The 20,644-nt window shown below is 39.5% G+C and overlaps 1 protein-coding gene across 6 annotated transcripts in view; it reads left to right on the forward strand.

Annotated features, from left to right (window-relative positions):
- ADCY1 (adenylate cyclase 1) overlaps positions 1-20,644 on the forward strand; it is a 163,250-nt gene that overhangs the window by 85,991 nt on the left and 56,615 nt on the right. For all 6 annotated transcript variants that reach the window (XR_011139776.1, XM_068936073.1, XM_068936074.1 and 3 more), the window contains 3 exons: positions 6,427-6,554; positions 17,887-18,045; positions 19,558-19,699. Coding sequence is in view for 5 of the 6 variants with exons in the window: in XM_068936073.1 (XP_068792174.1) it covers positions 6,427-6,554; positions 17,887-18,045; positions 19,558-19,699 (429 nt within the window). In the remaining variant the exon portion in view is untranslated. The remainder of the gene's footprint in view (positions 1-6,426; positions 6,555-17,886; positions 18,046-19,557; positions 19,700-20,644) is intronic.

A 20,644-nucleotide genomic window follows, 5' to 3' on the forward strand; every position in this document is an offset into this window, starting at 1 on the left:
TACTTAATAACTTGGTACAGTATTGTTCAATTGCAGTTGGCAGACAAAATACGGCCCTCTGAATAATACCATCCAATTCACTCACTGCCCTTCCTTCTGTGATCCTGAAGGAGGGCTGCTTGCCTTTACTCATTTCCCTAACAGCTAAGCACTTCTTACTATATGCCATTTCAAAGGTGAACACTAAGTTCACCTTTGAAACAATAAGTCATTATATCTCTGCATAAAGGAGGAGGTGGATGCAATGCCTGGGAGCAGATATCAACACCAGAACTAGGGTGTGGGTAAGTTTGCAGAACTGTGTGTGTATACACACACATCTATGTGTATGAATGCATGTGTTTGTACAGCATGATAGCCAAAATACTTTTTCCTCGCTTCTTTTCTAATGTTACCGAAAAATTCAATAAGTGGAATAGAGGTAACATTCCAGCTTTAGAGACTATAATAGAAAATACTGTTCATTCTGCAAGTCTCTTTAGTGTCTTTATACAGTTCTGTAATATAGATAAACTGCTAACTTCTAGAGTGATTCAAAGCTTTCTACGCCAATTTTCTACTGAGATTAATAGCCCTCTGGCATAATGTGCTATAGATTTTAAATACGCTAAATATATTAAGTACACTGAAAATAAGACTGATAGCAGCAGTAGCTTCTGTCTTTTTCTCACTCAAGTCATAATGTCTCTCTGAGCTCTGTGGAAGCAGCACTAACTTCTAGGCTTGCAAAGACAGTTCATTTTATTGCTGTTTATGTTTGGGGGAGTGTTAGAGGTGTGTTGTTTTTTTTTTTTCCTAATAGTAATTTTAGTTCTGTAATCACTAAGCAAGGATTGCAACTGCGATGTGTTTGGTCTGGGCCATCGGCCTAGGGCTTGGATCCCTGGGGAGAGAAGGACAGCTGGTCTAAATTAGCATAGTTCCACTGAAATCCGCAGTGCCATGCTCGTTTATGAGCTGCAAATTTGATCCACTTTGCCTACCTGATACAAACAATCCAGCTCTGAGCACAGCAGACTGCACAGAGGATGTTGTGGAACGGGGCTTTCAAAAAAGAAGCTTATTGATAAGCCAAGAAGGGAGAAGCATGAGAAAAATACAGAAGGAAAGAAAGAACTGAAAGGTACTCGGGCCCTAACTCCTTTCTCAGCATCACTGATCTTTCCTTTGGCTCACTGAACGTCTCCATAAGAGAGGCGACCGTGGGCTCTTTTCCCCTCTCCAGTACTGGCTTGCCGCAGCTCCTTGCAGTATTTTGAGGGCCATGAGAGTGGTGTAAATGCCCTTTGCATCCTACGCACTACTCCTCCTGGAAGTATTTCTATTCCCAGTGAGAAACTGAGCCATCCGAGATTTTCATTTTGGTGATTTCCCTCTCCCCAAGACTTCTTTGATACTTGAAGGAAACATTGAGTAATAATGTTCTTCTTGGGGAGCAGGAAGATGTTTTTCTTCCCCTGATTCAAACAATTTCAGGCAGCAAATGGATGGGGGAGGGAGGTAGGGTTTTGAACTGGGGAGCTGCTGCCTGCGGTGGCAGAGCACCTCCCTCCGCTACGTGCGGTGCTGCACCTTGCAGTTACGCAGGGGCTGCGCCCAGAGGTCTCCCTGAAGCAGAAATCTGTGGCCAAAAGTCTGAGATTTGGCGAGGATACTTGAGCCTTCCCCCGGGGGAGCGAGGTCTTCAGCACAAGTACGTGCCTAATAGATTCCCTGCCTTTTACCCCAGCGCTTAAATAGCTGAACATGCATTGCATGCGTGTTGGTTTGGGCCTTTTCATTTTTTAAGGCTCCAGCTTTGTAATCATTAGGCATCTGAGGCAGTGACCAAACTCTTGTTCACGTTTCTCTAGCCTAAGCAGAACTGAACGTTGCTGGTGATCATGTCCCAGAGCGTTCAAGGAAAGGGTGTAAGATTGGTAGGGTCTGAGTTGGAAGAAATGTGAATTACTGCATTTACATCTTTTCATAGGCCCTATTAATCTTTTCTCTTGTTCTGAACAGCGTAGCTAAGGCCAGATTGGTTGAATATGGTGAGGAAGCTCTTTATGTACCTTAGCTGATGTGCCTTAGCTTAGTTTTTATTAGGAGAAAGAGCAAAAAAATGTGATTCTAATTTATAGGTAAATAAATTCCCTCTTACTCATAGACTGTGATTCCAGAAAGGCAGGACAATAAAAGCTTGAGAAGCATACCCACAAATCAGGTTGCTACAGGCTTGCAGAAAAGGAGATGGATGTGTACAACAAAGACGAAATATATTGCAATTAAGTCACACGGTCAGATTCATCGCTGGTGTAATTCCACTGCAGCTAGTGGAGTTATGAGAGAGAGAAATACTATGTTTAGCTTTTAAAATCTTGCTCATTTTAGTTGTTGGATACCTGATCTTCATTTTTGGCTCACTTTGATAGATGCTCGTATACCACGGTGGCACGCAAATAACACAAAAAAAAAATTGTTGCAGTGACACATAGCAGAACAAGGACTCTTTCTTGCATTAGTATCTGTCTTCTGTAAAATAAACAAAAGCTTTAAAGAAGCTGTTCTTCTGCCATACAGTGTTACAAGAAACAAAAAATATTCTGAGCATCTTTGCCTTTGGATCTACTCATGTAACAAGCAATTACTTACTTGGATAACCTATTCCTCCCCCCCTCCCCCGGCCCAAAAAAAGGAGCCCCAGCAACAATAGAAGGTCTTAAAAATGTCTCTGGATTGTTAGAATTTGGCATTTAAGGAAGACCCTCATTTGAAAAACTAAGCACTTATCCAGCACCCTGTCACTGTTCAAGGGAACACCTAGTTGTGTGCGCTTAGGTATTCTGCCGGGAGAGGTCTGAAAGCTCCTTAAACTTTATTGCTTTGAGATGGTCTTTTTTTCACAACCTGTAAATTCTCTTCCCTTTATTTTGCTTTAAAATATCCTTACCCTTAGCATATGAAACAACATTTGACTTGTGTAGTACCAGGATATGGAATTAATGGTCTGGATTTCCAGTGTTACATTTTCAAGTTGGCACACTGCACTCTTTTTGCGAAATACATTACAAAAAATAAACACTACACCACCACCACCATCAGCAGAGTTCTTCGATACAGAAAGCCCCCCCGTAGTACCTAACGGCTAGAGATGAACTGTTTTATAAGGTATTTGGCCGAAAGTGTAAAGAAGGCCCTTAACTTTAAAGGATCCTGTGCAAATCCTGCCTTAGCCGGGTGGGTTTCTGCAGCTCAGTTTGGTAACGTTTCAGCGAGACACCGCAGGTGGGCAAGCTGCCTGGCTAATGCAGCGTACTGGGAACGCTAGCAATCTTGGGCGCTTTTTATCCTGCGTGTAAAACCAAGTTATCAGCTGTTTCTAAACAGACGTTGCTTATATCAACTGTGACTGGAATTTATAACTATCACACTGGAGTTCATCTCTGTCAACAAATCTGAGAAATATTGTTGAGTCATGGGCTTTTTTGGAAGTTGCTGAGGAGACAAAGCAAAGAGAGGAAAGGGGTTTGTTTTGTTAATTTGCATATCAATCTTTAAAAAGATTGTTCTTGCAAAGCTGCACTTTTTATCCTTCCTGGAAATCAGCCTCACATGGTGAAAATGAGAAAACAAACAATTTTGCTAGAGATTATCTTTATTTTCAACAACCAATTAATATACAGTACTGAGCAAAACATCTGATAAGGAACAGAGTGGTAGTTTCAAAAACAGCAGGTGATTTAGCCAGGTGTCTTCCGTCAAAATTAATATGTCTCCAGAAAATGCTTTAGTCCTCCCTTTCCCTTTCTTTTTTTCTTGCATAAAGAGTGAAGTGACTTGGAAAGGTGGTTATAGATCAAGCTCTGTCCTGGTTTCCCTTTCTTGGAACCTGTAGCAGTCTGCTAGGCTGTGCTGTGCCCATCTGGCAGCCAGAGTAATTTTGGCTAATTCTTTATGAAAACCACCGTACTGCTGTATAGCACAGTAAGCTCTTCAAGAGAACCAAGTCTCTTGAAATAAGCCATTTTGCAGGTAGACACTAAACAGGATAGATCGCCGATCGATTGACACAGGTATAGTTTACATCTTCTCTTACTGAAATGGCTTTTCTGAATGTTTTTCAGTTGGGTCAAATAGTCGTTGCCTGGCCACAGACCGTGCATACCAAATTTGAAGATGAAAAGGGCTTTATAGAGGACTGTAAGGTGTGGGCTGAAACTGGATTTATTTTGGAAAGTAGGTTCCAGCCTCAACTACTCCAGCCTCAGAAGTTGCCCACAATTTAAAAAAAAAAAAAAAAAAAAAAAGCTTATTTTGGCAGTGTAATTTAGTAGTTTCTATTAAAAAAACTAGTGGTTTCTATTCAAAACCTTTGAGTTGGAAGGCTTGTTCCGTGTCAGGTTGGATTTTGCGGTCTAAATATTACGTGTTTGTATCGATAATTCTTTTACTTATATAATGCAATTTAGCCAGGGATCTCAGAATAGTGAGTTAAAACTCCAAGTAAAATCAGTGAGGCGTTCCCTGGCTGTAGGCTGCAGGAATGCTCTAAGGCCCAGTGATAATGCTTCTGGAATAATTACGCTCATGATCATTAAAATATATATTAGGAATGATAAATAGTGGTATATTTAAAACCCTACTGTACAGCAAAAGAAATGTTAAGCAGGCACTCTCAGAAAAGCCTTCCCTGCTAGTTAAGCATACCCAAAAGATGACTCTCTTCTTTGATTCAAGATGTGGATTTCCTACTTTATTAATAATGCATGTGGGAAAAAAAGGGATAAACCTTTTTTCCTAAACAGTGTCTGCACGCTCTCTTCCAAGCCTGGACGGAGGTAACTATTATTTTATAGTCTTTGTTCTTTATTCAGAAACACTCATAAAGAAGGCAGACATGGGAACGCCTGCAGCTGAAAGTGTGTGTAATGACAAGCCCTGAGCGCTTGTGTACGGCATGTCAGAAAGAAAGGGAGCGCTGCAGACTAACCATTGCTCCTGAGCTGGAATAAGGGTAATGATGTGGAGAGTGTGGTCAAATCAGGAAGCCTTTGATTCTTGTAGGCAGGAGACAGAGTGAGAATATGCAGTCATATGAGAAGCTGAACAGGTATTATTAGGCCATTTTTCAGACATTTTGAAATTTTATTTTATTTATTTGTTTTCCTTTTTTCCCTTTTGTGTCAATGAAGTCAAGTCTATTTAGTACCCTGCTTCAAAGGGGGAAAAAAATAGATTTGTATTAATCCTCTGTCATCATATTCACACCAGGTAATTTTGCAGGGAACTTATCTGCATAGCCCCAGCTGTGTAAGCTGTATTCCTTTAACTAGGGCATTCGCTTTTTTGTGCCAGACTCTAGATGGGGAAGAAGTTGGCATAGGCTAGCTTCAGTGGATGCCATCTTGTCTCCTCATATTTTACCAGTTCCTATAGCTTCGTGTGCAGCAGTACAGTAAAATTGCATTGAATTTTCAGATATTCGGGTTTCTTCAGAGTTCTGACTAAATAAGCAGTAAACTTGCGTATAGGTGTGATTGGGAAGGGACTGCTGGATCTCTTGGTTATGTATCTGAGAACAGTGCAGAGACTGCAGAAGTACCCCCACTCTAATGCTTTGTTAAAGGCACTTTATGCGCTCTGCGTTGAGAAATGAACTTTCTGCTCAGGCTAATACAGCAGTCATCACATCCCAACCTGAGGGATTTAGACAGATCTCTCTAGCTGTGGAATTTACGCTGTACGTAAATAGGAGATGAGTTCAACGGTAATGAAAGTTGACTGTGTCGACTGATCTTCAAGTGTGTCATATTTCAACTGGGAATGAGTATGTTATGTTGTAAATTGTGATTTACGGATCGGTAATGCACGACTGTGTGTACTTTTAGAGATAAGTGCACCGTCTTTGCTTGTAAGCTGGAACTGGATTTGAACCAAAAACCTACAAATTTCCAATGTGAACTTTCGCAGAACAGTTTAACAATACAAACTTTTCCCAATATTCAGTAGGTGTTTGGCTTCAGTCTTTTTGTTTGAATTTATACAGACATAAAGTCTCACTGCAAATCTTGAATTCAGACTGACCTAATATGAGAGGAAGGGAATAGATAGTGTTTCATTTTAGTCATTTCTGTTCACAACCATACTGTCAATGAATGGTAACCCACGTGTACTGAACAGTGCTGGGCTGATCTCCAGTATATATCTATATGTATATATCTATATTGGTTTATGTATGCATGCATGTGCATACACAGGTATATATACATATTCATATATGTTGTTCTGTACAGGAAATCCAGATTTTGTGAATTATAGCTTATTTATTTAATTTAACAACAAAAGGATTGTCTGAATGAGTGCATATATTTGCAGGAGATCTTCTCCAATTATTGGAATATTTATATGAAAAGTAAAACTTTTCCCATTCTGTTTTTGTTAAAGGAAAACCACTGCAGAAGGATAAAAATCCTAGGGGACTGTTATTACTGTGTATCAGGATTGACCCAACCCAAAACAGATCATGCCCATTGCTGTGTTGAAATGGGACTGGATATGATTGACACCATCACGTAAGTATTCCCTACGGTGAACCTGAACATGAGTGCTGCAGTGACTTTTCTGTGGCATTCAGGAAGTGTATTTTCAGAGGAACAGCAGTGTCTGCTAGCACTGCCCAGCTAACAATTCACACTGTTAAATTTAGGTCACAGCATGCTGTTTTTATGCGGGGTCATTCTAGGCATTGATTTTCCACTCCATTTAATCACCGTGAGGAAAAAGTATAAAAGCATGAATATGTAGAGACACATAAACTTACAGACTAGGAGATGAAAAGAAACTGGGAAATCATGAAATATTCCTGTTATCATTTGCCACTAAGAAAGAAGTCTCACTTCTTGTCTTAGTGATAAACACTGCTCATTTTGTGTACCGGTATGTAAATTCAAAGCCAGCCCTGATGTATGCTTGTTGTTTGTATTCCCCAAAGGATAGCTTGCTGATTCCTTCTTTCTGTATGCCATTTTAAACCTTTATTTTGCTTTTCAGAAGCGTAATGGGAAATTCACTTTGCTGATCAGAAGAATTTTTTTAATGCTTGAAAGCTCTGCACTGATCATCGCTTTAGCAAGGGGAAAATGTGAATGTGAGAGGACTGTGAATAAGGTTCTAGCTTTCAGTGAGAGCTGGAAGTCTGTTCCTTAACATAGGAGGGAAGGGACAAAGATGGGAGATTTCTCCACTACTGTCTTGCTGTGTGAGTGTGTGTTTTATAGAGAAGCTATAAGGAAGAGTGCACACACATATTAATGCTGTATATAAATAAATACTGGTTAGCACAGTGCTATTGTATCTGGGATCACGGAATCACAGAACGGCCAAGGTTGGGAGGGACGTCTGGAGACCATCTAGTCCAACCTCCCTGCTCAAGCAGGGTCCTCTAGAGCATATTGCCCAGGATCGCATCCAGACGGGTTTTGAATATCTCCAAGGATGGAGACTCCACTACCTCTCTGGCCAACCTGTGCCGGTGCTCTGTCACCCTCACAGTGAAGAAGTTTCTCCTCAGGTTTAGGTGGAACTTCCTGTGGTTCAGTTTGTGCCCGTTGCCTCTTGTCCTGTCACTGGGCACCACGGAGAAGAGACTGGCCTCATCCTCTTGACACTCCCCCTTCAGATACTTGTACACGTTGATGAGATCGCCTCTCAGTCTTCTCTTCTCCAGGCTAAACAGTCCTAGCTCTCGCAGCCTTCCCTCATAGGAGAGACGCTCCAGTCCCCTAATCATGAATTTGCTTTTCAGGTATATCCTGTATGAGTGGCAGCATGCAAGTGTGTCACATCCGGGGCCTTAGGCTGCGCTGTAGTGGAAAGTGTTTGGCCAGTGTTTCCAGTAGCCAATTTTTCCCTTGCTCTCTGGTGTTAGCTGGACTGTTGGGAATCAGGAGTTGATTTAAGATTCTGCTTTGCTGCAGTTAATCTCCATGTTTCTGCATTGCACACAAAGAATGCCCTGCCTTTTTGCAAAGGTGAATAGGCCACAGTGTAATATCAATTTAAAAATAGATAATAAACTATTAAATACAGAAAAAATATTTCAATACAATAAACAAACATAAGACTGTGAGCATATGAATTCAAATTATGCATTTAACAGTTCCAAATAGTCCTTAGTAACATGCAGTGTTATATTAAAGAAATAATCTGATAAATCTATACAATACTTCTGTATGTTGCTTTCTTGTCTCAGTCTGTCTTCTGGTCTTTATCTTATGCATGTTCATGTGATATCACATAGTAGTACTCAACAGCCTTTTGATGAATGAATCAGTCGTGTAACTTGAGCATTTCATGTTTGCTCTGTCTGTCATTTCCCCCCTCCCCCCACCCTGGGAGCTTGCACTGAAATGTTTAGTTTTTAAGTAGATCTTAAGCAACTGCCATGTCTCATTGCATGTAAATCAGCCTGCCACAGAAATATTTCCTCTTCATCTCCGAGATGGAATTTTCACCCCCCGCATATAGTCAACAAGTATTAATTATTGGAATAAACTAAATGAATATTCATTTTTCCTCAGATAAGAGGAAAAACAAATTTCAGGTCTTAGTCAGTGCAGACTTAAAGGCAGATTTCTCACAGATTTCCATATCTTGGATTTGGAGAATTCCCCCTTGTTTCTTATTCTGATAAAGTTCGTGCCACACCGTGGATTCTGTGTCTTCCCTGTGTATTTGAGAATGTGCATGCACGTATATACCGATTCATCCACAAAATGGTAGGTTTTCAGAATCAAGATCATCCTCCTTGGTGGAGAGGTTTGATATTAGAGAAAAATGGAGCAAGAGTTTACTATAAGTTTGGCTCTTGAAAATTGGGTTTGTCTCTGTAGAAGTAATGGCTGGTTCTTCAAACCTTGCTAGTACCTGAGGGGAACATGAATGTCAACACATGTTTCTGTACTTTCATTTCAACCTTAAACTTTTATATTTACCTGGATCTGTTGATCCTCTTTCTTTGAAGAGGACTTTAAAGCATAGAAAAAGGGCAGAAGAAAACACAGCTGCAAGCTGATTCTCATTTTCAACCCAATCCAGGTATTTTTATTGTAATGTCCATTTATAAAATATTTTACTGTGTTAGGAGTTGGGTAAAGGAGTCCATATTCTCCCTCTCATTGAATGTAAATTCCTGTCATCTTTGTAAGCATTGTAAAACTGATGAAAGGCACTGGAATCTATGATGATATAAAATCCCAAAAGAACTCTTGTGAGGCACTTCTACTCCCTATAAACACAACAAAATGGAGTATTTAACAACTTGACGCATACAGAAAGAAATCCTGAAATATAAAGGAGATCCCAAGCATGCAAGTGAAGTATGCATGCATTCTCCCTGTGGTAGAGAGATACTCCATTAATAAGGAAGCCTTGCACTTTAGAAGTACAACCATATGCAGGCCTTGTACACGTTTTCCAATGCCTGTCTGCCTTTTTCTTTTTTTTTTTTTTCTTAATCCCTGGAAAGCTGTGGCTACTGCTCTCATCCTCTTTTAAGCCTAACATTAATCATTATTTCATTAGCTGTACTGTCTTTCATGTATACAAGTAAGGTATTGATATAACTACTTAAACTTCCCCTTTTTGAATGTTTCAGTTTTAGTTTTACTAATATCAAAAATGAAACATGCTCCCTTTCTATATTATAATTTATTGTCTGCCATCATGATAATGTGAACTTCAATAAAGAAGTTGAATTAAAAAAGAAGGAATGAACTGGGATTGTTTAGCCTAGAGAAGAGAAGGCACAGGGAGAATCTTATCAGTATGTATACGTACCTAAAGGGAAGGATTAAAGAAGATGAATCCTGACTCTTCTCAGTGGTATTCAGTGACAGGATGAGAGGCAGTAGACACAAACTGAAATACAAGAAATTGCACGGAAGCACAAGTAAAAGCTGTTTTACTGTGAGGGCAGTTGAACACTGGAACAGGTTGCCTGGAGAGTCTGTGGAGTGTCCATCCTTGGAGATATTCAAAAGCCAACTGGACATGCTCCTGGGCAGCCTGCTGTAGGTGACCCTGCTCTGAGTGGGGTGTTTGGACCAGATGTTTTCTAGAGGTCCCTCCCAATCTTAACTATTCAGTGATTCTCAGCAGATGGGCTGTAGTGTATTTTCTATGTCCCTCATGGCGGGAGAGGGCAAGATGGAGAAGAGTCAAGGTTATTAGAGAGCACCGGATTTATTTAGGGTTGTGGAATGGGTAAAGATCTTTTCTGCATCCTTTATACATAAGCACAATGAATTACTCTCGTAAATGAGGAATTAGCAGCATAGGTATTGTAAGATGCAGGCTCAATGCATATTTCTTCTCTCAGTTAAATGAACGCATCTATTCTGCTTATGTTAGAAAATGAAAAGAGGGTAAATTTTCAAGTGCTGTTGCCCTTGATGGCAATAATATTTTTTTCCTTTTACTGCAAGTGGAGTGTCATCTGTTCAGATATTATTGGATTCAAAGTGCAGATCTTTTGGTGATGGAAGCTAATCCAGTTGTACAGAGCTGCAGAAACTGGTGAGCAGATTCTGTTGAAGATTAGGAAAAACATCTTCCCTCCTAAGACTAAGGTTAGAAGATGGATTCCCTAAATTAATTTGTTTGAATATATAATAAGCAAATTAAAAGGAAAAGAGTTTATGATGTTGAAGTTGAAATGCAGCATCCTATTTTCCATTAGTATGACTATTAGATGCTGCAGTTTGTCCGTCCCGTGAGATGTAGAGTCATTTTTGTTTTTTAAACTTTCTCCTTTCATCTAGTGCCAGAGCTGGGTGGCAGCTGTTGGTCTTGTAAAAGTCTGTTCACCCTAATGCAGAAGTAATGCCCTGAAATTGTAGATTTATGTTTAGAAGTCCTCATCCCGAGTGACTGCTTTCTCATGTTTTCTGGAATAAATAAAGTCATCTGAGTTATGATTCATCTGATGGATCTGCAGAAAGTACCTATCGCAGAGATAAGTACCATTGACTTTTCTGGTTTCCAATAGCTCAAGGAATAGAAATTTCTAGTGGTACAATTCAAGCTGTTAGTGTACAATAGATCTATGATTTGACTGAGATGAATGTTAGGATGAGTTCATATAAACTGATACTTTTAAGTATCCTTTTATATGGTGTTATATGTGAGTATGGTCTGAGAATGTTGCCTCGTTTGATTTAGTTTAAGAAGTTCAGGGTAATCTTCAAAGAACATTTGAAAAAAACCTTAATCTTCATAATTTCATCTGCATTCTACAAGGTAGTTTTTGCAAGGGCATAGTTAAAGTTAGACAAAAGTCATTATGGGAGTTTTTTTTTTTTTTTAATAAAGTGGAGAGTGTTATATTCTGTTTATTCTCGTAAGGAATTTGTGCTGCCAATGAGTTTTGTGTCAGTGCATCCGTACAGGCCAGGTGTTTGTTCCACTTCAGAGTCACTTAAATGATCATGGCAGCTCTTAAGTTGGAGTCAAGTCTTGCATATGGCCTATGTTGCTATCGTCAGGTGAGTTTTTACTGTCAGATTGTGTTAGTAATATAATTAAAATGCTCATGCTCATTAGCATCTCTAATGTGGCAGATGTTGTCCTTGCCTTAGTTTTGAACAGACTGTTAGGCCAAGTGTGCTCTTCACCTTATTTAAATTACTTGCCACATTTGAAGGTTCCAGTCAATTTGCTACAATATTTTGCTTTCTAAATGGATATATTTATTAGTTAATTGCCATGCAGTAAAATTTTGCCAAGCTACCAAGCTCTTCCCATCCCACCATATAATGGCCAAAATTCTAGATTTGATTTGTTTTAGAGGGGGGAATTTTATACATTTTTAATAATAATTCATCTTTCCTTCTAGAGCACTTCATCAGCTGATATAAATTATATCTAAAGAATCCTTTTGCTCAGTCCAGAAATGTAACATGTTAGGAGATGAAATGTGGGTGTTCCTCAAATGCACTCAATAATGCTGTAGGGCAAGAAATGAACTGTAATGTTTCCAGTTGAGAATAAGGAGGGACTTTGAATGACCACAACATAAATACTAGAACTGGGGCTGGGCCAGAATGCTATGTTTAACATCCATAAGCTTGTGGAAAGTGTAATGGGATGCTGCATAATCAATCATATCATCATATACATGGTACATTTCATGATACTCCTTCCCTTGACATCTTACTGGGATGCTGCTTTTGTAGTGACTCGGAGGGAATTCACCACCAGCTGAGTCACTGGCTATGTCTGCATTAGCAAGTAGCATGGCATAACAGGAGCACATCAGTCTCCATCATCTTTGAAAGGTCATGGAGAGCAGGAGAGGTGCCTGAGGTTACTGGAAGAAAGCCAGTGTCACCCCAGTCTTCAAAAAGGGCAAGCAGGAGGAGCCAGGAAACTACAGGCCTGTCAGCCTCACCTCCATCCCTGGAAAGGTGATGGAACAGCTCCTCCTGGAGGGCATCACTAAGCATCTGGAGGACAAGAAGGTGATCAGGAGTAGTCAGCACGGATTCACCCAAGGGAAATCATGCTTGACCAATCTGATAGCCTTCTCTGATGGGATGACTGGCTGGGTAGATGAGGGCAGAGCAGTGGATGTTGTCTAGCTGGACCTCAGCAAGGCTTCTGACACTGTCTCCCATCACATCCTCCTAGGTAAGCTCAGGAAGTGCGGGCTAGACGAGTGGACAGTGAGGTGGCTTGAGAACTGGCTGGATGGCCGAGCTCAGAGGGTTGTGGTGAATGTGACAGAGTCAAGTTGGAGGCCTGTGGCTAGTGGTGTCCCCCAGGGGTCAGTCCTGGGTCCAGTCTTGTTCAATATATTCCTCAATGACCTTGAGGAAGGGACAGAGTGCACCCTCAGCAAGTTTGCTGATGATACTAAACTGGGGGGAGTGGCTGACACACCAGAAGGCCATGCTGCCATTTAGAGGGACCTGGACAGGCTGGAGAGCTGGGCCGAGAGGAACCTCATGAAGTTCAACAAAGGCAAGTGCAAGGTCCTGCACCTAGGCAGGAATAATCCCAGGCACCAGGACAGGCTGGGGGTTGACCTGCTGGAGAGCAGCTGTGCAGAGAAGGACCTTGGAGTCCTGGTGGACAACAAGTTAAACATGAGCCAGCAGTGTGCCCTGGTGGCCAAGAAGGCCAGTGGGATCCTGGGGTGCATTAGGCAGAGTGTTGCCAGCAGGTGGAGGGAGGTGATCCTGCCCCTCTCCTCAGCCCTGGGGAGGCCTCACCTGGAGTCCTGTGTCCAGTTCTGGGCTCCCCAGTACAAGAGAGACATGGCACTCCTGGAGAGAGCCCAGCGGAGGGCTACCAAGATGATGAGGGGCCTGGAGTATCTCTCCTCTGAAGAAAGGCTGCAAGAGCTGGGCCTGTTCAGTCTGGAGAAGAGAAGACTGAGAGGTGATTTGATCAACGTGTACAAGTATCGGAAGGGGGGCTGTCAAGAGGATGAGGCCAGTCTCTTCTCCGTGGTGCCCAGCAACAGGACAAGAGGCAACGGGCACAAACTGAACCACAGGAAGTTCCACCTAAACCTGAGGAGAAACTTCTTCACTGTGAGGATGAGAGCACCAGCACAGGTTGGCCAGAGAGGTAGTGGAGTCTCCATCCTTGGAGATATTCAAAACCCGTCTGGATGCGATCCTGGGCAATATGCTCTAGAGGACCCTGCTTGAGCAGGGAGGTTGGACTAGATGGTCTCCAGAGGTCCCTTCCAACCTTGGCCGTTCTGTGAACTGTCAGAGCAGTATTTAGGGAGATGGACGAAATTCCTTATGATAAGGGGCACTATTATCGCTTAGAATTTTGCATACATAAAAAGCAAATGTATTTAAATGAACGGAAAAGCTGGTCTATGCTTTTATCAGGAAACATCTACTTCTACACAGATATTTTTGGATCAAAAAAGAGCCCTAAATAACTTATGAGAAATGGGATACTGAGCTTTTATTTTTATCTTCCATTGCTTCAGTTTCAGCACAGGTCTGCTGAAGTGTATTTGCATCACATAGCTGTTCAGCAGCTTATCTAAATGACTTTGATAGTTTGTAGCAGCACGTAAAATATTTGTTGCTAAGTAGAGGATCTAAAATTTTAAAGCTAGTTAGGAGACTTGAGTTGTCAGGGTAGATGGTTTTCTTCCTGTAAGTCATTTACATGGACTCAACATACTTCTAGTTTTAAAAGAAGCTATTTTTCAATATCCATTTGTTTCTGGGCCTAGTGTTATGTCAACATTTGCAAAAATTTTGAGCATATAATATTTGAGCTTAGGAGTGAATAATTTGCAATGAATAATTTGAGAAACTTCTTTTTTTTTTTCTATTCATGGCTTGTCTGCTATTTTTTCATAAATGTGTTTGTAATTAAAGTGTCTCGCTATATGCTTTTGTGATATTTTCATAACGAAATTTTGATTTTCGTTGGAAATATAATTGCGATACTAGATTGAAGTGTTCTAATTTTATATTTGGGAGCCCATTCTTTTGATATTGCTCATTTTTCATTCTTCAGTAGAAGAATTCGTGGAAACCAGTTGCATACAGGGCACACAAATATTCAAAGTACATTCAAAAAGTTTAGTGAACTCTTTGTGAGCTTTTTGCTACTCTAAATATAATAATAATGAAAACATCACTGAAACATTTTGAAGCTTCTGGGAAAAATGGAGAAATGTATTATCAATTTAGATTTTTTTACTAACTGATAACTTTTAAAAATGCCTTATTCAAAACAAAATGTTTTCCCATTCTACTTCATCATTTATTGGTACATTAGACAGTCCAGCGTTTTTAACAAGTAATATGATCAGTCATGTTGTATTTTTCATGTTTCTTTTTCTTTAATTTCTATTAAGATAGTCATACGTCTAAAACCGCATCAACTTCCCCTCACCCCCAAACCTCTGGAATCAGCTGGAACAAAGAACGGTCTTGAGTACTTCGGTCTTGAGTTCTTCACCAGTGTTTGAATTTCATTTTCGTTCCAGATGCCTTTACCTGAATTTTTATGTACTTTTTAAAATGAAAAGGTTTTTTTTTTTTAACTTTAGTTTATGAATAGAGAAAGGCCTATACTCAGGCATCTGCAGGTACGTCAGTGAAGATAATTACATAGCTACTTAGTTACGTAATAAAATACAGATAAGCAACAAGGCGCTAACCCTGAAATGCTTTGGCTTGCAGACTGCAGGGTTTGGTCTTGGTATAAGGTAAGTCTGCTAAGGGTAAAATACATGTGCGCATGTGAAGATGCCAAGGTTAAGTTACTGTCAGGTGGCATATATTATTAGCTCCTTTCTTTTCTTTGAAGCTTTGTCAAGGATCCTGTGTACACAACAACCTTTGCAACAGCTCACAGGTAGAGATGTTTTTAGGACAGTTTGGAGACCTTTCTAAGGCTTAGCTGGAAGCAGATCCTGAAAAGAGAAAGGAAGGCAGACGTACAGTGGGTAGAAAGAGGACAAGGAAATGTTTAATCTTTTAGAAAGCCATGTATAAGCCTCTCTGCTGTTGCATAAATTATGACCGGAAAAAAATCTGGTGGGCTCAGATTCCCAATGGGAACAAAAGAGATTTCCATGTTCTTCACATTCATGATGGCTGACATGGTATGTACTTCTCCATTTCATGGCTGCAGAGCTCCCTACTTAAAGTGAGACCAGGAATCTCATTCAGCTCACCGCACATCTTGACCTGTGCCACGTGTGCCTTTTTATTTAATTATATTTAAACAAGTACATTGTACAACAGAGAAAATACAATAAATACCTCTGGAATAGTTGCAGAGTTCTCTCCAAGACTTCTCTGCCAAATCCAGGGTAGCAGGATGATATTTTTTGAAAGATATTAGTCAATGAAAGCCAAGGGAAAATTATAGCCAGAGCCTCAGTTTAAGATCTTCTCCTCTGAAATGCATTAGAGAAAGTAAATCTAAAAGCCCTACAGAAAATTAAATCTTACACTGATTAGCTAGTGTTTTTCATCCCCCATTTTATTTCTTTCTGGAATGCAACTTAGCTGTGGATTTGCTGCCAGGTTCCTCTGTAAGAGAAAAAGCTGCAAAGACTTATGCACAGTGTTATCTTTATATGTACTGTGTAAGATTATTAGCTTCAAGGCTCCTTTTAAGAGTCCACAAATCAGTGTAGGGTGAGAGTTATAGCTTGTTCTCTGTTCAAGGAGGTAAAGATTTCTTCCTCAATGTGGCACCAAAATTAAAAATGCCTATAACAGTGACTTTGCAAATTAATTCCTCCTTTCCCAGATATACAATGAAAATTTCTGAAGATTAGGTGTAATTTACAGGTGCAGATCCAAAACTACAGGTGATTGTTGGGCCGCGCTTGCAGGAGCATTTGAAATATATTAGTGTTTATAACAACTCCTTATCTACTGTTCTTGCACTGATACATCATAAGTGATATAGTGATTTCATCCTTTTGTTTGTCTTATACTCCCATAACAGGGTAACTGAGCTATCTAGAGCATGGTGAAGTGCAGTCACTGCTTTTTCATTTACCTTCTTGACTAGTGCCTACCTGTTTTCTTGCGGAAACCGTTAAAAGTGGTAAAGTGTAAGTCTGTGCCTTTAGCTGTAAGCATACTGTAAAGGTAAAGGCACAATACAACTCCATGTGTTTACTAATAGTTATAACAGCTCCTAGGCAGTAGCATAAAGATCAGGTGAAAAATGCCATGGATTGTTAAATAAGTACCTTCCGAGATGATTGATAATTTGAGACACTTGAAAAAAAGAGACTTGACCTGAGTCACACTGTGGTAGATAAGACTTTCAGTTTCTTTCCTTTTTTATGTGACTCAAGTTTAGATTTTACTCACAACACCAATCTTTTCCTTAGTGTTTAATATTAAACCCGTACGTGATGAAATTCATTTTACCCATATAGTATCAAGCACGGTCCTTATATGAATGAAGTGTAGGTAGTAAAAAGGACTTGAGAGAAAAATCCACCAGCCAATAAAACCAAGAGCATAGTAAAGAGACGTATAAACAGATATATGTTTTTGGTTTAAAAAATTTAAAAAAAAGTCATATAGTCCGTTTTAATGCTGAGCTGAAAGCAGTCCTTAGTAATGAGAAAACTGAAACATGTCTTCTTTCTTACATGTCAGGTTAAAATTAAACCCAAGAAGATAGCTTTAAAAATCTTTTGATTCCAGCAATCACCTTGTGGTTACTTCTGATCCTGCCTAAGATAAATAAGCATTGAGAAAAAGAAACATTTATGATGGGGGAAAAAAAAGTAAATAAGTGTGAGACAAGATAAACAGGAAAGTGCAGAAGTTAACTTGGCTGTCTCTTGAGGTATTTGAGCTACAACTAGAAAGTTCTTTGTTTGCCCCACAATAAAATATCTAAGTTTCTGTAGGAGCTTGATAGCAAATACTGAAAAAGGGGCAAATAAAAACCCCAAAGTTATAGTCTCAATGAAGTTTCATGGCAAAGCTATTTACCACTCTTGCTTTGTTGTCACTTTTTTTCTGGATTAAATGAAGAGAAACATAATATCTTTAACTGACTTTTACTGAGTTTCCTTGAAATTTGGAAGGTAAAATCATAACACAATTGAGCCAAGAAATTAAGGAATAATGAGATTTTGGTTCAACAGCGCTTAAAATAAGACCAACAAAATTATTTCTTTAGAGGTACAACTGGGGCTTTGAAACTACCCTAGGAGCGAAGGAGAAGAACAGAACCTAGATAAGTCATTCATCAGAGATTTTTAAAAGAGCCTTTCTTTTCAGTTATGTTTTTATGTGTTAACTTTTGGAGAAAGAGAGAGAAAGAAAATGAAGAGCAATCTCTACCTGAAAACTAATATCCTGATGCTATCTCTTGCAGATCTGTTGCAGAAGCCACAGAGGTGGATCTCAACATGCGAGTTGGATTACATACAGGCAGGGTGCTTTGTGGGGTCCTGGGTCTACGGAAATGGCAATACGACGTCTGGTCAAATGACGTGACTTTAGCCAATGTAATGGAAGCTGGAGGATTGCCTGGGTAAGTCTGAGGAAGAACTGTAGACCTGTATGGGTGAAGGAGTTATTTTGTTCTCTGAAGCATTTTGCTATTTAATTGCAATTGATAAGAAGGGCTATCTCAGGTAAAAGCTATCACTGTGTTATGTGGTGTCTCCTGTGGGATTCTCCAACTGATCTTGAGATTTCTGTTAGTAATAGATTAGAATAGATGTAAATTATTTCTTTTAAAAGTTCTCTTAATGCATAAACCTTCTCCAAACAAACTCCTTGTTTGAAGCTGCCAAATTTAAAGAGTAGGAACCAGGCAGTGCTAAACCTTCCTCAGAAAATCTCATGAAAGTAAAACTCTCTAGATGCTCCCTAGAGCCTAGGTTGCAGCTCTAAGCATGTGGAGTGTGTGACTTATTCCTTTCACAAGATGAGATTTCCAAAACTAATTGTGTGCTATAGCAAGAAAGCACCTGTTAATGCATTCTATATATACAAATATATATGTATATGTGTGTATGTATGTATATATTTGAATGCACGCTCACACATACACTCAAATATTCAAGGTGTATGTACATGCAGTGTACATTAATGCATAAATTTGTAGTCATTCCATGAGGCATGTCTTGGGATTTTAAGTACTCTTTGGGCACCATTTAGATGCACACAGTGCACTTTTGCACAGGTACGTAGGTGTGCTTTTGTGTGCAACTCAGTTTTAAATTTTTACAAGATTATGTTCTGCTGAGCAGGAGGACAATGGAACCTCTTAATTTTTTTCATTTAGATGAGTGACTTTGTTACACATACATATGTCTCAGACAATTTTGGCAGTGTATTTTTGTATGTTCCTTACTTTAAGGATTCCCAGTGAAAATAATCTGAACACATGTTTAATAGAGGAAAGCAGTAACAGCTTTTCATATATCTTCTCAGAAGAAGTTTCCTGTATAAGGCGTCTTGCAGGAGAAAGTATGAAGACAGTTTTTGGGATAAGGAAACTCATGAATAGTATCAAAGATGGCTGTGCTGCCATAACACAGTGGATTAGAGAGCCAAAAAAATGAATGAATAAATAACACAAGTCAGAGCTGTGAAGTGGAACAGAGAGAAGAACAAGAAGTTTTTCCTTTATGCAGCGGAAAAAGAACGCAGAGATTGAGAGTGTGAAGTCACAAGTTTCAAACAGCAGGCTGTTATACCTAGTAGGCAGCTAGGTAAACACTTAAGAAAAGCTCCTAAATATGGAAGATGATGTGCAGGCCTGCACTGTTTACAAATCAACAATTCTGCAAGTTTTTGGACAGCCAGCAGTTATAAATCTTTGCTCAAAGCATCTGCTTAAGTTTAGGAAATGTGTATAATAAAAATACTTCTGTTTTCTGGTTGGCTAAGAACACAGATCTGCTCTACAATAAAAAAATAATTTTTGCTTGTAGTTTGACCCTGTGATAATCTTCTGCACAGGAGTGTATTTCAGCAGCAACTAGCTCATAATGTATCTTTGCTTTCAATGACAACACCTAATTTTTCTCTCCAGGAAAGTTCACATAACAAAGACCACCTTAGAGTGCCTAAATGGGGACTACGAGGTAGAACCAGGATATGGCCATGAAAGGAATAGTTTCTTGAAGAAGCATAATATTGAAACATTTTTTATTGTGCCATCCCATCGGAGGAAGGTAGGCTCCAAAAGTCTAGTTTAGTCTGTGATACAGTTTTATAGTTTAGCAACTGTTCTGTCATATTCTGAAAGCAGAGGCAATACTGGTATTTCATAGTTTTAAAAGCTCTTCAAACTCTCTCTTGAAATTAGATATTTTGGTTTTGATTGAGGAGGGATTGCTAAAAATGTTAACCTTGAATGATACTTAGAGAAGATGATCAATTTACTGTCAAGCTTAAAAATAAAGCTGCTGTCCTCTTTGGCCCACCAAAAGGGAATCTTAGTTTATTCAGACTGTAGTCATTCTCTCAAAAATGATACATGGCAAAAGCGTTACTCTAAAAACGTAATTCATTCTTCCCTTCCACTTCCCTTCAAAAGAAAGTTTCAGAACATTAATGCTGACAATTTGACTACTATTCCTTACATTCTCTAGTTCCTGTATTCTCATCCCTAATTTTTCATTTGGGTATGTTAGCATTCTCCTTTATACTCTCCTAACCCTTTCTACAATCATTTGTCATACTAGTAGCCCATTTACTATGCCTGAAGGAGTTCCAAGCAAATAGAAGCAGAAAAAATAGCATTTACAGTCATGTCATGCCCACAGCAGAAAAGTTAGTGAAACAAATTCCGCACTGATTGTACTAACATCCCCTGAAAGTCTGAAAAAGTTGTCCTGTAAGCTCTACAGCACCAGCTTATTTATCAAGGTGAAGGGCAAAAGGCTGGAGTTAACTAGGCTGCTTTCGAATGTATATACCAGTGTACAACAGAACAGATATTCATGCTGAAGTAGAGCAGATTTTCTAAGATTATTGCAACAAATGCTATATTTGCTCTCTGCAACATGCCTGTGTTTTCTCCTGCTAAACTGGAGGCTCGTGAGAACCTCAATCTGATTTTCCTTGCTTGCTCTTCTACCGCAAACAGATTCCCACAGTGAATTTGGTGATCCCTT

This window comes from Struthio camelus, chromosome 2 (genome assembly GCF_040807025.1).
Source record: "Struthio camelus isolate bStrCam1 chromosome 2, bStrCam1.hap1, whole genome shotgun sequence".
In the NCBI taxonomy this organism is placed as follows: Eukaryota; Metazoa; Chordata; class Aves; order Struthioniformes; family Struthionidae; genus Struthio; species Struthio camelus.